Source organism: Bubalus bubalis, chromosome 2, assembly GCF_019923935.1.
Source record: "Bubalus bubalis isolate 160015118507 breed Murrah chromosome 2, NDDB_SH_1, whole genome shotgun sequence".
In the NCBI taxonomy this organism is placed as follows: Eukaryota; Metazoa; Chordata; class Mammalia; order Artiodactyla; family Bovidae; genus Bubalus; species Bubalus bubalis.
In genome coordinates, this window is record NC_059158.1 from 83584071 (window position 1) to 83601062 (window position 16992).

Below are 16992 nucleotides of genomic sequence, written 5' to 3' on the forward strand. Positions count from 1 at the left end.
AAGGAAACAAGCTTGGAAATGAACTGTTGTCATTCAGTCTCTAAGTCACATCCAGCTCTTTGCGACCCCGTGGACTGCAGCACACCAGACTGTCCTTCACTATTTCTTGGAGTTTGCCTAGATTCATGTCCATTGAATTGGTGATGCTGTCTAATATCTTATCCTCTGCCACCCTCTTCTCCTTTTGCCTTCCATCTTTCCCAATATCAGGGTCTTTTCCACTGAGTCAGCTCTTTGCATCAGGTGGCCAAAGTATTGGCGCTTCAGCTGCAGCATCAGTCCTTCCAATGGATATTCAGGGTTGATTTCCTTTAGGATTGACTGGTTGGATCTCCTTGCAGTCCAAGGGACTCTCAAGAGTCTTCTCCAGCACCACAATGAACAGTATGAAAAGGCAATAAGATAACGTAGGTGCTGAATAATTTACCTGTTGCATGGGAGTGTATGTGGGGAGACCTAGTGTTTCTTTGTCTCCTGGTTTAGAGTCTTTCTCCTGTATCATTACCTTTAACTTATGATTACTACATTAAAAGTGCTCATTTTAATTAATTATGATTTGATTTTTTTCACAAACTGAAATATAGAGTACATTCTTATTTGCTGATGATTATGGGAAACTACGTATAAAATAATTTCTTGGGAAGAGTTGCCTGACAATGTAAGAAAATATTAACAAAGATAAATGACTTTCTGTTAGATGGAAGGAGGAAAACAAACAGTTTTAATAGGATCTAGATGTTAGAATCCTAAGTGTTGATTGGTTATTTTTATACATTGCTTAAAGACAATCAGAGTTTTGTAGGACTGAGGATAATTTATTCCTTTTATAAGTTTTTCTGTGAATCAGGGTCAAATGGTCAAAGGAAATTGTCATTTCATACCAAATACATCAAATGTCCTATCCCAGTATGCTTCTAAGAAATTTGGATATTTTTTAGAAAATTAGGAAGATGGTTAAGTACCTGATGCACATGTGTATGTTATTTATCTGAAAGAGAGAATCCATTCATTGAACAAGATTTTATTAAGCACCTTCTTTGTGCCCAAAGTTTCCTAGATCCTTCAGGATATAGCACTAAAAAGAGAATAAAGTGCCTCGACTCAGTGAGCTCTCATTCACTAATAACTAATCAGAAATGTGACCGTATACAACAAGCCATTTGATCATTATCATCACTGTATGAAAAGGATATGGTATGTAAACGGAGGTCTTTTGTTTAGTATGCCACTATGTGCTTACAACAAAGAAATACCTTAAAGATAATTAAGGAGATAGGAAGGACAACTCTTTCACAGAGGTCTTTATCTCTTTGTCAGTATTCTTTGTCAATAAATATTATTTGGTTTTAATTTCATTGTGATTTTTAGTTATGATGGCATAAATACAGTTTTTAATAAATTTTTACTTCCTTTGGTGAAGTTGTTTACTTGAGGACTGAAAGTAGTCATTAAAACATTTAATAAATAGAAATGGATTGTTTCTGGGGGAGGGAAAAGTTTGGGAACTTGGGATTAACAGATACACTCTGCTGTGTATAAAACTGATGGACTGCAGGGGCCTGCTGTGTGACATAGGAAGTATTTTCAGTGTCTTGTGATGAATGGGAATCTGTAAAGAATGCGCGTGCACAGTGTGTGGGGCTGAGTCACTTGTTGTACACCTGAAGTATTGTGGGTCAACTATACTTCAATGCGGGGAGTGGGGGCAGGGAAGAGAACTGGATTGTTTCATGTCTTTCTTCCTTGGATAAAAGGGATTATTTCTACATAAGTTTAAAATGATGGTTTCTGGAGAGTTATACTTATGTATTTATATCCTACTACAGCTTAGATTGTTATTCTATTAAGAGAAAAAATAGTATCATTTCTGACATAGATGGAGAAACAGTGGAAACAGTGGCTGACCAATTTTGGGGGGCTCCAAAATCACTGCAGATGGTGACTGCAGCCATGAAATTAAAAGACGCTTGCTCCTTGGAAGAAAAGTTATGACCAAGCTAGACAGCATATTAAAAAGGAGAGACATTACTTTGCCAACAAAGGTCCATCTAGTCAAGGCTATGGCTTTTCCAGTAGTCATGTATGGATGTGAGAGTTGGACTGTGAAGAAAGCTGAGTGCCAAAGAGTTGATGCTTTTGAACTGTGGTGTTGGAGAAGACTCTTGAGAGTCCCTTGGACTGCAAGGAGATCCAACCAGTACATCCTAAAGGACTAGAAGGACTGATGTTGAAGCTGAAGCTCCAATACTTTGGCCATCTGATATGAAGAGCTGACTCATTGGAAAAGACCCTGATTCTGATGAAAGATTGAAGATGGGAGGAGAAGGGGACATCAGAGGATGAGATGGTTGGATGGTATCATTGACTCAATGGACATGAGTTTGAGTAAACTCTGGGAGTTGGTGATGAACAGGGAGGCCTTGCGTGCTGCAGTCCATGGATTGCAAAGAGTCGGACATGACTGAGTGACCGAACTGAACTGACATGTGTGAACTGATCCATAGTGTTCTCATTTTTCACTATCTTTCTTACAAAATTAAGTGGTAAATGAAGAGACATCTGGTGTGGTTTTTGCTTGGACTTCAAGTGTTTGGATGAACTAACAAATTGAGTTTTGGGCCACAAAATTAAAGGTTTGTCTGTGTGTGGGTGAGAGTTTTCCAGCAATCTTATGTCTAGTAATACTGTTGAAGCTCTTAAATTTCAGACAACTCATTCATTGGGTCAAATAAACTTTCCATTCCCTTAGTGAAACATGCTGAGTGGCTGTCCTTGGCACAATGAACTCCCAAAGTCAGTAAGCTATTAATACATTGCCCACACATGCCCCTTGTTGTATTTCATCAAAAATTTGTTTTGACTATTTCCTAACCTGTTAAGGCCTGTTTTTATAATTACTTATTATAATAATGTAATTAACCTAAATATGACAGACATATGATTTGAATTCAGTAAGAGTTGTCTGATAAAAGCCAAGTTAAATACTGAAGAAAGAGTCTTTGGTGAGCCAGCTACCCCACCCCTCCAAAAAATGTACTGTTGAATTACATGTAATAAGGCAACTGAAGGAATGAAACAAAATGCTAAAATCAAGGAATTTGCGTTCGAATTGCTTGCAGGTGTCTTGAAATCCTTGACAAAGTTAAAAAAAATTGCAAGTGGGAGGCAAGCCTTTATGTGCTGCTTATATAAGGACAAGCTGAAAATTCAGTAAGTGGGTACAGTTGCAAATATAAACATTTCACTCTGCAAGATCAAGAATTAATTTATCGTGTATTTTAAGTTACAATGCTCAAGGTTTCCTTGAACTTTTGATTTCTCACTTTAAATGGCTTTTTAAAATAACCTACTTAAAAAAAATAAAAATAAAATAAAATAAAATAACCTACTGATTAGAAATTTTAAAGGGTTTTTGTTATATTTGCATTGCTTTTTGATCCTTTTACTAAATCCCTATTCTCAAACTTTTGTTTTCTGTAAGAGAACATTGATATCTATTCTATTTATATATTTAGAAATGCAATAGATTTTTTCTCCCAATGAAAACTTTAAATATATGAGAAAAATACTAAAAACATTTCCATAGTTTTATGTATGAGTATAAAAGTACAGTTTTGAACTACACTTTGTTATATAAGCAATACCTAGTGGAGAGTCTTATGTTTTCTGTGTTTAGGTAGTGAAGCCAGTATATAAGTTAAATGTAGTTATACTGAGTTTTCATTATACCAACTACCTCTTCCTTTGTTAGATATGTCAGTTTATTCAATGATTATTACTTTGTATCTTGTCTAAAAACAAATAAGTTTAATTATATTATTCATTATAGTTAATGGAAGAGCAGAATCTTATGGTCCTTGTTGTTGTTTAGTTGCTAAGTCATGTCTGACACTTTTGCAACCTCGTGGACTATATAGCCCACCAGGCTCCTCTATCCATGGGGTTTTCCAGGCAAGAATACTGGAGTGGGTTGCCATTTCCTTCTCCAGGGGATCTTCCTGACTCAGGGATTGAACTCCTGTTGCTTGCATTACAGGCGGATGCTTGTATACCCCTGAGCCACCCAGAAAGCCCTATGGTCTGAGCTGTTTTAATTATAGTTGAAATGTTTCTTGGATAATCAGTTTGTGTCTGAGGCTGTGTTTTGTATAGTCTACATGTGGCTTATAATTCTTGAATACTTATTTGTCTTTTGTAACTATGTGTTAATTTTAAGTGCCAGTGACTTCAAATAACGTTGAGGAATCTTGGCTTTAAACTATTTCCTTATGCCTGTGGGAGTTGGGAGGAATTATTACACTGAGTATGGACTGAGCATGCTTGTAGTTATACTGAGTACTAGGAATACTAGGAAGAGACTGAATTAGTTTGTAAAGTCTTCATATGAACGACATACTGTACCAAGAATGGATGTGTACAGATTTGCCTATAAATGTTCATAGTAGCATTATTTACAATAGTAAATAGAAAAAAGTACAAGCAATTCAGTATCCATCAATTGGTAGAAAAATAAATAAAACGTTATATATTCGTATAAAGGAATCCTATCGGGTAATAAAGAGTAAAAAAGTACAGATAACATGCTACAACATGGATGAACCTCAAAAGGTTGTGGTCATTGAAAGAAGCCAAACTCAAAAGGACACATATTGTATGATCTCATTTGTATGAAATGTCCAAAAAGGCAAGTGTACTGAGACAGAAAGTTGCTTAGTGATTGCTTAGGGCTTGAGATGTGTTAAAGTTAAGGCAAAGATATTAGGAAGAAAAATGATGATCCTTGCTTACTTGAAGCACTTACGAGGACTATTTGAGTAGAAGAAGCAATAAAGACTTTAAACATACTTTCTGCGGTATTATTATACCCAACAAAATTAACAATTCCTTTTGCATATCATCTAACACCCAGTTTTTATTTAAATTTCTCTAATGTTCAGTTTGTCCAAATTGGATTCAGTTTCACACATTACTTTGGTGTTTATGTCATTTAACTCTCTCATACTATATCAGTTCTTACCACCTCATCTTTCCCCCCACATTGTCAATTTGTTAGAGAAACTGGGTTGTAGACTATCCACATTCTAGATTTTGATAATTAATATGTTGATAATTATTAAACAGCTGAACTATTTGAGCATAATCAGAAAATGACTCATGTTTCATCCTTTTGAATTGTTTTGAATTAGTTTTCCACAGAGCTGAGAGCAAGGGAGCTAGCATTTTAGAGTTTATAGCAACTGTTTGAGATAGAGATTAACAGTCTTTCAGAAATTAGCAGCTTTAGGTGTTCTAAGACTTGATTTATTCTGTTATATTGCTACATTTTTTCTGGTAATAAGATGGATGGAAGACAGTGTGAAACTGCCAGTCATTCTCCCTTAGGAAAGTGAAAGGAACCAGTGGGTCCTTGGCACAAAGACTCCCGAATAGAAATGCAAAAACCACTGGTCTGAGTTTGAAAATTGGGCTGCTTAGTGAGGGGATAATTGATGGAAGTCTTGGTAGACTTCTTGGGTTTTAATTCTTAATTTGTTGTATATGAAGTAATGCCTGCTGCTGCTGCTACTGCTAAGTCGCTTCAGTCATGTCCGACTCTGTGCAACCCCATAGACAGCAGCCCACCAGGCTCCCCCGTCCCTGGGATTCTCCAGGCAAGAACACTGGAGTCGGTTGCCACTTCGTTCTCCAATGCAGGAAAGTGAAAAGTGAAAGTGAAGTCGCTCAGTTGTGTCCGACCCTTAGCGACCCCATGGACTGCAGCCTACCAGGGTCCTCCGTCCATGGGATTTTCCAGGCAAGAGTACTGGAGTGGGGTGCCATTGCCTTCTCCAGAAGTAATGTCTAGGTTGATCTTTTTAATGCTTTATTTTTCAAAAAAATAAGCTTTTAGATCAAATGCGTTCATGCTTATGTATGTGTGTGTAATTTGCCAACTATAGTGGTTTTACATAGGAGCACAGGTAAGGACCTTTAATAGACATTTAAAAATGTGACCTGTGTTTCTTATTGAGAATGTTTCCCTTACATGCCTTTGTTTTAATAACATTTTTTTTTAATGCCAGCATTTTCCCTTCTGTATTGATATAACAGATTCGGGTTATGAATATTGATATTTGCATTTTAAAAAATAGATCAGGTATTGGTTTTATTTGTATGTCTTTCATTTAGTCTATAAATGAGAGCCTCTTGGCTCAGTAAGATAGTCTGTGAATGAGGTTCTGTGTAGGTAAGACTTCTTTAGTAATTAGCCATTAAATACAACAATATGTATTGATGGAAATCATCATTTTTATTTCTAATACCTTTTCCTTTATTTTAGTCCAGTGGGTCTCAAACTGTAATGTGCTGGACCACTAGTATATAGTATTAGGACCCCATATTCAGATTCTATTTTAAAAAGTATAATGTGGGCCCACTCAAGCAGATCTGTATTAAAATCAAGTTCCATAGATAACTCTAATGCTCATTGAATTTTGAGAATCTCTACCTTAGATATAATTTTATTGTAAATGAAATAGTGTATAGTTTTATTTTTAAATAGTTTGATTTGGAGGAAATTGCAAAAATAATGCTGAGGTTTTCCTTTGCCTTCTCCCAAGCTTCCCCTGATAATAATATCTTACATAACCACAGTATGTTATCAAAACCAGGGAAGTGACTTTGGTACAATACTCAAATTGAGACCTTATTTAGATTTGTATCACCTCTTACATGCATTCTTTACTTTAAAAAATTTGTCTTGATTTATAATTCTATGAAACTTTCATACATGTGTAAATGTGTGCAGCATTCCACAGCAGAATATAGAACTGTTGCATCACCACAAAGGCACTCCCTTATATTACTCTTAATGGTTACACCCTGCCTCCAACCCTGGCAGCGAGCGATCTGTCTTCTATGACCATAATTTTGTTACTTTAAGACTCATATAAATAGAACATATAGTACTTAACCTTTTGAGACTGGTTTTTCCCCCCTCAGCATAATGCCCTTGAGATCATCCAAGATGATGTATATCAAGGCTTGCTTTTTATTGCTAAGTAAGAGAAGGCAATGGCACCCCACTCCAGTACTCTTGCCTGGAAAATCCCATGGATGGAGGAGCCTGGTAGGCTGCAGTCCATAGGGTCGCTAAGAGTCAAACACGACTGAGCGACTTCACTTTCACTTTCCACTTTCATGCATTGGAGAAGGAAATGGCAACCCACTCCAGTATTCTTGCCTGGAGAATCCCAGGGATGGGGGAGCCTAGTGGGCTGCCGTCTATGGGGTCACACAGAGTCAGACACGACTGAAGTGATTTAGCAGCAGCAGCAGTATTCCATTGTGTGGATGCATCACAGTTTATTCATTCTCACGTTGGAGGACATTTGGGTTGTTGCCTGTTTGGGTTTGTTATGAAGAGAGCTGCAATAAACATTCATGTACAGGTTTTATGCAAACATAAATTTTCATTTCCCTCATGTCAATACCCAGGAGGAGATTGCTGGGTCAATGGTATGCATACGTGTAGTTTCATATTATGCTGCCAAACTCTTTCCCAAAGTGGCCATACCACTTTGCATTCACTTTGTTCAAGACATCTATGAGAGATCTAGTTTCTCTGCATTTTTGTCTGTATTTGATATTATCAGTAGTTTTGATTTAGGTGGGTAGTGGTATCTCATCATAGCTTTAATTTGCATTTCCCTAAATGAATAATAGTGTCAGACATCTTTTCATGTGCCTCTTTGCCATTCTTACCTCCTCTCTGGTGAAGTGTTCAAATCTTTTCCTATTTAATGATTGGATTCTTTGTTTTTTAGCTATTGCATTTTGAAAACTATATATTCTGAATATGACTTTTTGTTGGGCATGTGTCTTAGAAATAATTTCTCCTGGTCTGTGGCTTGTCTTTTCATCCTGTTAACTTGGTCTTTCACAGAGCAAAAGGCTTTAGTTTTTGATGAAGTTCAGTTTACTGATATTTTAAAGTATCTTCTGGATTGCATCTTTGTTGTCATGTCTGAGATCGTTTGGCCTAAGCCTTGGTCCCAAGGATTTTCTCCTATGTTTTGACCTGAACATTTTATAATTTTATATTTTACATTTAGATCAATTTTAGGTTAACTTTGTAAATTCTGAGACACTGTTTCTAAGTAGTTTTTCTAGCCAGTGTTTGACAAAGCTTATAGCTAGGAAACTTAACTTGGAAAATTCATTCCTAGGATTTTTCTTTATCAATAGGCAGTGAATGTTATGCCTTTGAAAATGGTTTATGACAACAGACACCATTCCCAAACATAGATTTAAAACTTTAACAGAGACTAAGGACTAAGTGCTGTTTAATATTTACCAAAAAGTACATATTTGAGAGTAGGTTATTGAGGTTATGATTCAAAAGCATCTTATGCTTTCATTTTAGGGTTGGTTAGTCTACCAGTGTGCTTGCTTGGCTGACATATACATTCCTACTGTTTAATATGCATGTGTGCATATATTTTAATAATTATAATATCCACATTTAATGTTCTTCAGTTCCTTACCTAGCTTGATTAAAATTAAGAAAACATTTCAACTAAGAACTCTTTTTTTTTTTTAAGACTTAATACTTTTAGGGTAGTTTTAGGTTTACAGCAAAGCTAAGCAGAAGATACAGATTTTCCATATAACCTTGCCCCTACACATGCATTCTCCCCAGAATGGTACCCTTGTCACAACTGATGAACCTACACTGATACATTACAATCACCTAAGTCCATAGTTTACATTAGTAATCACTTTTGATATGCATTCTACAGATTTTTGTAAAGAAATGATTTTGGGTAGTGCTGGGTCTTTGCTGCTGCACGTGGCCTTTCTCTAGTTGCAGTGAGGAGGGGCCACTCTTCCTTGCAGTGCAAGGGCTTCTCATTGCGGTGGCTTCTCTTGTTTGGCTCACAGGCTCTAGGATTATGGGCTTAAGTAGTTGTGGTACATGGGCTTAACTGCCCCATGGCATGTGGAATCTTCCTGGACCAGGGATTGAACCTATGTCCTCTGCATTGGCAGGTAGATTCTTATCCACTGTACCACCAGAAAAGTTCAATTCTGCAGGTTTTGACAAAAACATAATGACATGTATTCATCTTTATAGTATCATATAGGGTATTTTCACTACTCTAAAAATCTTTTGCATTCCACCTATTCATCTCTCACCAAAACACCTGGCAACCACTGGTGTTTTTCACTTTTTCATATTTTTGCCTTTTCTAGAATGTAATATAGTTGGAAGTATACAATATACAGCCCTCTCAGACTGGCTCCTTGTATTTAGTAATATACATTTAAGGCTCCTCCATGTTTTTTTCATGACTTAATAGTTCATTATTTCTTTTTTAGTGAAAAAAAGTGGAAATGATAGGGTAATATTTTATTGTCTTATGTACCATAATTTATCCATTGACCTACTGAAGGACATCTAGGTTGCAAACTAAGAACATTTTAACTTCCTTATAGGGGTAAAAAAATTTTTTTTTTACTATTTTGTTATTTCAGAGAAGCTAGTACATAAAACAATCCAATTGTGGATCATTTTTCTGTCTTAAATTTAATAAGTAACCTCTTTTGAAAAAGTGGAAATACTAATATATAAGGCTTTTTATACTTAATTATTATGTGGCAAAGAAAAAAGAAGCCCAAGATATTTTGTGTAGTCTTCTCTACCCACCATTTTTGAATTTTTAAGTTGTATTGTCGATCACATTTTTTATTTACCTTTTCAGACTAATTTTCATAAACTGCATCAACTTTTCCATGTACATTGCCTGCAAGGCAACAATATGAAGTTCAAAGGAAGCTTTCAATAAAGGATGCTAAGCCCAGTTGCTACTGATATTTATTACAGAGCAAAAGCCTAATGCACAGAGTGAATGGGGTAGCCAGTGAGCAATGGGTCATGGTTTTGGAGTTACAATTTATTTTGAAAAAAATTACCTACTAATCTCTATATGGTTTAAGAATTTAATAAGATACTAATTTTTTTTCAAAAAGGAATAGCACTTGTTAAGGGATTATCTATGTAAAACATTTGCACAGTTCCTAGAACTAGATAAGCTTCAGTTAAGTTAGTTTTGTAGGGCCCATTTAGGATATCTTTGAAATTGCTTGCTTGGACTCACTTCATTTTTAAGCTGCTAGTGTCAGAGGACCTCATGCGGTATTTCTTTAATCTACCCAGATTCTTTCTATAGCACTGAAGGACACAGTGGGTGACCAATTAATGTCGATGACTGTCTTTTGACTCACTGTTTACATTGCTTTCAAGTCTGTTTTTTCAACTTTGCTCATTTGTTTTGATGAATTTTGTATCTCCTCCATTGATATGTTCTTTGCTAGTGAAGGCTTTCCTCATTTCTCCTCTTGTTGATGTTTGACTTTCTTAACTGCATAAAACAAACATCCCACATAAGATATTTAGAAAACCCTGAGACAAGCTGAAGTTGCAACAACATTTATGGGACAGATATGAGAAATTTAATATTTAATTTTTAATGTATAGATACATTTGCCTACTTTAATCTTTGTATGAAGGTTCCACATTCCACATTCACATATATATGAAAATGTATCTGTTTATATTTTATGTTTTTCTGTGTATAAATTGTAACTTAGTGAAAAATATCAAGGGAAATTTATGTTTTCTTTCCTTTCATAAGGAATTTCCTTCTTAGAGAAAAAGAAGCAAAAATATAACGAAGATTTTAATTTGGAAAAGTTATTACTAAACTTCAGGCATACTTTTAAAATTTGTTACCTTCACTGAGACCTTGATTTACACAAACTTGATTGACCTAAATAGCAAACTTCAGGGGGTGTTTCAGACTCTGCAAAGTCGTTAGGAATGTAAATCATTAACTTTAAATGAATACTTACTATCTGTCAGGCATTATGCTAGACCTGTAGTTATCAATTGGCTGCCCTTGAGAATCCTTTGGGGAGATTTAAAAAATCCTGCTAACCAGTTAAATTGGAATTTCTGGGCATGGAACCCGGGCATTGGCATTTTAGAAAACTCCTCAGGTGAGTTCATTCTGTTGTCAAATTTGAGCACCACTGGGTGAAGACTGGGCTGAGATGAGTGGGTATAGGAATTGGCCCCTTTCTGAGTGGTCAGAGAATACCTATATGACAAGGAAATTTGTCATATTATTTGACCTGAAAGAGCTGAAGGCACAGGCAGTTTGAAGTTCTGTAGTTAAAACTATTTGGGGCAGAGGGAGTAGCTCTACAAATCCTCAGATGTGAAGGAAAGGAAAGAAGGCCAGGGTGAGCTACACAGTGAGCTGTAACGGAGTAATAGGAGTGGCTTCCCAGGGCTTTCCACTGTGTCTCAGGCCGTAAAGAATCTGCTTGCAATGCCGGAGACCCAGGTTCGATCCCTGGGTTGGGAAGCTCCTCTGGAGAAGGGAATGGCAACCCACTCCAATATTCTTGCTTGGAGAATTACATGGACAGAGAAGCTTGGCAGACTACTGTCCACAGGATCCCAAAGAGTTGGAAATGACCGAGCAACCATCACACACACAATCAGAAGGGAGCTCAGATGTTGGCATGGGGTGGCTCAGTGATTTCTTAGACATTCACTTACATCAGGAGTTCTGGGAGAGTTGTCAAAGGTGCATTGCAGGGCTCTACCCTCAGTGTTTCTGATTATTTAGGTTTAGGGTAGGGCCTGAGAGTTTGCCATTCTCACAAGATCCCAGCTGCCACTCTAAAATCACGCTTTGAGAACCAGCAGGCTGGCTCATCTAGGGCTAGTAAATCAGGACAAGATTTGGTTTTATTCTCAATGCTCTGGGAGCCCAGTGAAGGGTCACAGATGTGATGTAATCTGATTTACATATTTAGCAGATCCCCCTTGACTACAGAGAATAATAGATTTTAAGGGACAAGAGGAGAAGATTTTAAGGAACAAGAGGAAAAGGGGAGAGATCAGTGAGGAGGCTATTGGAGCAGTCCAAGCAAGAGATGATAGCTTAATTGCTAGGGTGTAGCAGAGAAGCTGGTGAAAAGTATACAGATTCAGGTTATGTTTTAGAGTTGAAAGCCCACAAGACTTGATAATGGATTGAAAATAGAATAGAGAAGAATCAAAATATGCCCAGAATTTTTGCTTGAGTTTTCAAGGTGGTTAGCGTGGAGCCTTTTCCATGGATGGGACATCCTGGGGACGGGTTGGATGAGAATTGGGGGAAGAGACGAGAATCAAGAGTTTTGATTCTGAGATACCTTTAGGACTATCCAGTGGAGAAGACCATGAAATTTGGGGGCATGTAAGTCAGAACTCAGTAAACATGTCAGGGTTGGAGATGTGAATTTGAGGGTTATCCATTTGTAAATGATGTGTAAAGCCATGGAGTTTATGAAATTACTTGGGGGTGAGGATTGTAGAAAGAGAAGACAAAGGGGCAGACAAGAAACCCTGGGGTGGCCCAATACTTAGAAGTCAGACAAGGAGACTTCTAAGGGCATTGAGGCTGAGGAGTGGCAGTAAAGAAGAAAACAGGAGATTGTGTTGTTACACAAAGAGATAAAGGGAAGAGAATTCCAAGCAGAGGCGGGTTGGGCAGCTGTGAAATGGGTCCTGATTGGAATTCAGGAGCTTACTCAAATGTGACTGAGATGAATTGTATAATTGTCTGTTAGATTTGAACACACAAAAGTGATTGGTGACCTTGACCAGAGAAATGTCTGTTAAGAGTCATAAAATGCCTTGGGTCTCCCCATGTTGCCTTTCATCACTGCTTATCTTTTAAAGCCACTTTGATATAATCACTTTGATTAGCTATAAGGCTCATCAAGAAAAGGCACTTAATTGCATTCCCTCAAGCACATGGCACAGTGTTATGTTCACCATTGGAACAGATTTTTGTTTAAAATAATCTTCCCTTGTTTTATTAAACCCAGGGAGACACACTAAGAAATTATTTTGAAGAACTGGTCTCTATCATTGAAATGCCTAAGTTAGGAACAATCAAATTATTGCCAGATGCTTTGAAGGATGCCTCGTCAACACTTAACTACAATGCTTCTAACGCTTGATTAGTACAGCCCTCTGTATTGAGAGAGTGAAAGTCGCTCAGTCGTGTCTGACTCTTTGCAACTCCATGGACTCCAGTCCATGAAATTCTCCAGGTCAGAATACTGGAGTAGGTAGCCTTTCCCTTCTCCAGAGGATCTTCCCAACCCAGTGATTGACCCCAGGTCTCCCACATTGTGGGCAGATTCTTTACCAGCTGAGCCACAAGGGAAGACCAAGAATACTGGGGTGGGTAGCCTATCCCTTCTCCAGTGAATCTTCCCGACCCAAGAATCGAACTGGGGTCTCCTGCATTGCAGGCAGATTCTTTACCAACTGAGCCATTAGGGAAGCCCAATACTGAGAGAGGGTGGCTATTAAATTTCTTTTTGGTCATTAGAATTTAATACTTAAAAAACCTACTGTTAAGACATTTTATTCTTACATTTTTTTTTTTTAATATCAAAGCTGTATTTCCATGTAGTATTTCTCTGAATCTATAAGGATACAATATAAATATAGCAATCAATTGAGATCCCACTGGACTTGAGTAGCTTATTAAGAATGCAAATAGATCTCATATTGGGTTGGCCAAAAAGTTTGTTCAGTCTTTTCCATAATATCTTATGGAAAAACATAAATACATTTTTGGCCAACCCGATACAACTGAAAGCTTTTTTTCTTTCAAGCTAAGTAGAGGTGTTTGAGTAGACACTTGTTTTGCTGATCTTCTCATTTATTCCTTTTCATTTGTCTTAAAGATACTAATATTGACAGAGATGGAGAGATGATTGCAATGGAAACATGATTTTGAAGTACTGTTTAGATCAAATGATAAAAAAAATCGATCAGTAGTAGTAACAGGATACCACTTAAATTCTGTGTTAAAGTTAAATTTGGGTATTTTAAAGACATATTATTTCATATTGTGGGATTGTACCTTAATTTTCATTGTGAAAATTGAATGTGATATTCAGATAATTTTAATGAGTAAAACAATGCTTAAGCAATAATTTTACTGTGGCTTGTTATTTTTAGGGCTCGAGTAATGGATTTTTGGCTTGACATAGACAATATTTCTATCTTAAATATCTTTTCAGTATTGGAGAAGGAAATAGCAACCCACTCCGGTATTCTTGCCTGGAGAATCCCGTGGACAGAGGAGCCTGGTGGGCTGCCATCTATGGGGTCACACAGAGTCAGACACGACTGAAGCGACTTGGCAGCAGCAGCAGCAGCAGCTACCACCCTTGTATAAAATTGGCTGTTGTTACTGTTGAAAGTAGTGGCCTCTGAGGAGCAGAAACGGAGTCAAACTAGGCCACTGGTGAAGAGGAGCTTCAGTGGAAATCCCCTAGAGGAGAAAACTGGTTCAAACATTATTCTTATTTAAAAAGAGGTGTAGGGACTTCAATGGCAGTTATGGTACTATAATTTTAATATATTAATAAAAACTAGCATTCATAAGCCATAAATGATAGTTGTTATTGCACGTTGATATGTTACTCTCTTTACCAGAATTTCCTATGCTTAGATTATGCTAAAAAACTTTGATTATTTTTACTGTACTTTGGCTTTGGGTGACATTTAACCTAATTTTGCTATCACTTCAAAGCATCTCAACTAAAACATTTAAAACATTGGGAAGTATGTGAGTAACTGAAAGGCATTTAAAAAATTTTTGCTGGTGAATAAAAGGTCAAGTAAGTTAAAAGTCTTAAAGCTACTTAGGATTCAGGCCCAATCCAGGCCTCTGTGTGGTATTCCTTTCACTAGACTATAGGATATAGTGAGCAAACTTTAGATAGACACATTCCTGAGTTTAATGCAAATGGATCACAGTTGGGAACTAACGCATAGACGAACCTACAGACTCTATCTCCTAAATACTACTTTTCTTTCACAAACTGAGTCACTTTTCTTTTTTATTTGAAGTATACCTTAATACTTGCCTTCTCATCCTCACAGAGGATTTTAGCTTGCTCTCATTGCTCTGAATTTTCAAGGTTACCTGTTATATATATATTTTTTTCCTTTGTATTTGTTGTTTGAAAAGTGAAGTCGCTCAGTCGTGTCCAACTCTTTGTGACCCTATGGACTGTAGCCTATCAATCTTCTCTGTCCATGGGATTTTCCAGGCAAGAGTACCGGAGTGAGTTGCTTTTTCCTTCTCCAGGGGATCTTCCTGACCCAGGGATCGAACCCAGGTCTCCTGCATTGCAGGCAGACGCTTTACCTTCTGAGTCACCAGGGAAGCCTAATTACCTACATATTGCATCTTCCCTGTTGAATTTCTGATTCATTGTGGAAGGATCTTGGTTTGATTCTCAATATGCTTGCCAATTTTCAGGGCTAAAGGTGACAAATGCTTTATTATAATCATAGGGAACACTGAAGTGATCTTAATAGGTGTTCCATGTAAAAAATATTCCAACAAAATGCTTTGTTCTGCTTTTTCTTTTAGGTTGGCTTACCTTTAGTAATTTAAGGTGGATTTTCATCATAGACTCAAAGCTTAGGAAATGAGACAGTCACATATATACAGAACATTAAAACTGTTAGAATTCATTGCAGTGTGCAATAGACAGGGAAAATGTCACAAGGAATTGTGATTCAATCTGGACCTCAAAGGATAGATAATATGTGTCAATGCAGGGAAAACAGGGAGGGCATTCAAACAGAGACCAGAAGGAGGAGCACTTGGAGATGGGAAGGTACCCTCAAAGATGAAAGCAGGAGATAGGGAGGTGACTGGTAGAAGGCGGTGCCAATTAGACCTTCTATGGTACCATGTCTCTTGAAAGCCAGGTTCATTGTGTGCAAGGTTGTTCTTGATGCTCTACCTCTGTGCCTATAGAGAGTTGGACTTGTCATCTGACCTTTCTCATGAAACTCCTCTAAAGCCCTAAACTTCTCAGTTATCCTTTGCTAATAAAACTACTGCATAATTTTCAATATTCATCTTCTTAAAAATAAAACATAATTAGTTTCTAAAATCCAACACAGCTAATTCTGACTGTGTCGAATTAAAAAAGTGGTACGACTTTTTTCCTTCTCAATTACATGCTTGGTACCTCATCTTACGGGAAGTATTCACAGAATTCATTCATTTAGCAATATGAGTGCCTGCTATGTAGCAGACATTGCTCTAGAGATTTCACATATTAGCAATTATGTGTGACAATAGACAGTGGAGACAAGAACCTGTACTCAGGGGGTTAATTACTAATGGAAGGAGACATGATAAGCAAGAATGTTAGTTGCTGATAAGCCCTCAGACAAAAGTAAAGCAGAGAAATAGAGGTGTTATCTTAAGGTCAGGACAGACCCCTTAGAGAGGCCTGAGTAAGAACCGTCCTAAATGTGTTCAAGGAAAAGGCAAGAGTCATAGGCCTGGAGTGCCGTGAGCCTGGGAAGAATGTGGGAGAGGAATTTGGAGAGGCTAGGGTAAGGGCGGACAGATTATAAAACTCTACATCTTATTTCAGGTGAGGTCAGAAGCCATCGAAGGGTGGGAAAGGAAGTTCTGTGACCAGACTTAACATTTTAAGAGGATCACTCCAGCTGCTATGTTGAGAATAGAGTGTAAAGTGACAAGGCTGGGAATGGGAGGACCAAGAGCAGCTTGAACGGAGGTATTTAGTAGTCAAGGTTGTTGATGGATTCTGGGTCTATTTATAATATAGAGCTGGCAGAATTTGTCAATGAATTGGATTGTATGTGTATGAAAGAGGAGATTTGGGGCCCAAGCAACTGAAAGAATTATGATTTACTGAGATGGAAGTCTTGGAGAGTAAATCGTTTGGTTTGGAGAAGCTGCGGAGAGGAATTGGAAGGTAAATTAAGTTGGAGATTCCAGTCAGTCATCTGAGTCCAGATGTCAAGTAGGCATTGGATTTACAAATCTGGAGTTGAAGGGAAAGATCCAAGCTGAATATTTGGCATTTAAGATT

The 16992-nt window shown here is 37.3% G+C and overlaps 1 protein-coding gene across 10 annotated transcripts in view; it reads left to right on the top strand.

The window, feature by feature from the left end:
• Positions 1-16992, top strand: part of COBLL1 (cordon-bleu WH2 repeat protein like 1) — a 166833-nt gene that overhangs the window by 78883 nt on the left and 70958 nt on the right. Inside the window, exon 1 of one of the 10 annotated variants that reach the window (XM_044934562.2) lies at positions 16507-16875. The exons of the other annotated variants lie outside the window; for them this stretch is intronic. Within the exon in view, the coding sequence (XP_044790497.1) occupies positions 16817-16875 (59 nt within the window). The 5' untranslated portion in view covers positions 16507-16816. Of the gene's footprint in view, positions 1-16506; positions 16876-16992 lie in introns of those variants that run through there. 10 annotated transcript variants of the gene reach the window in all.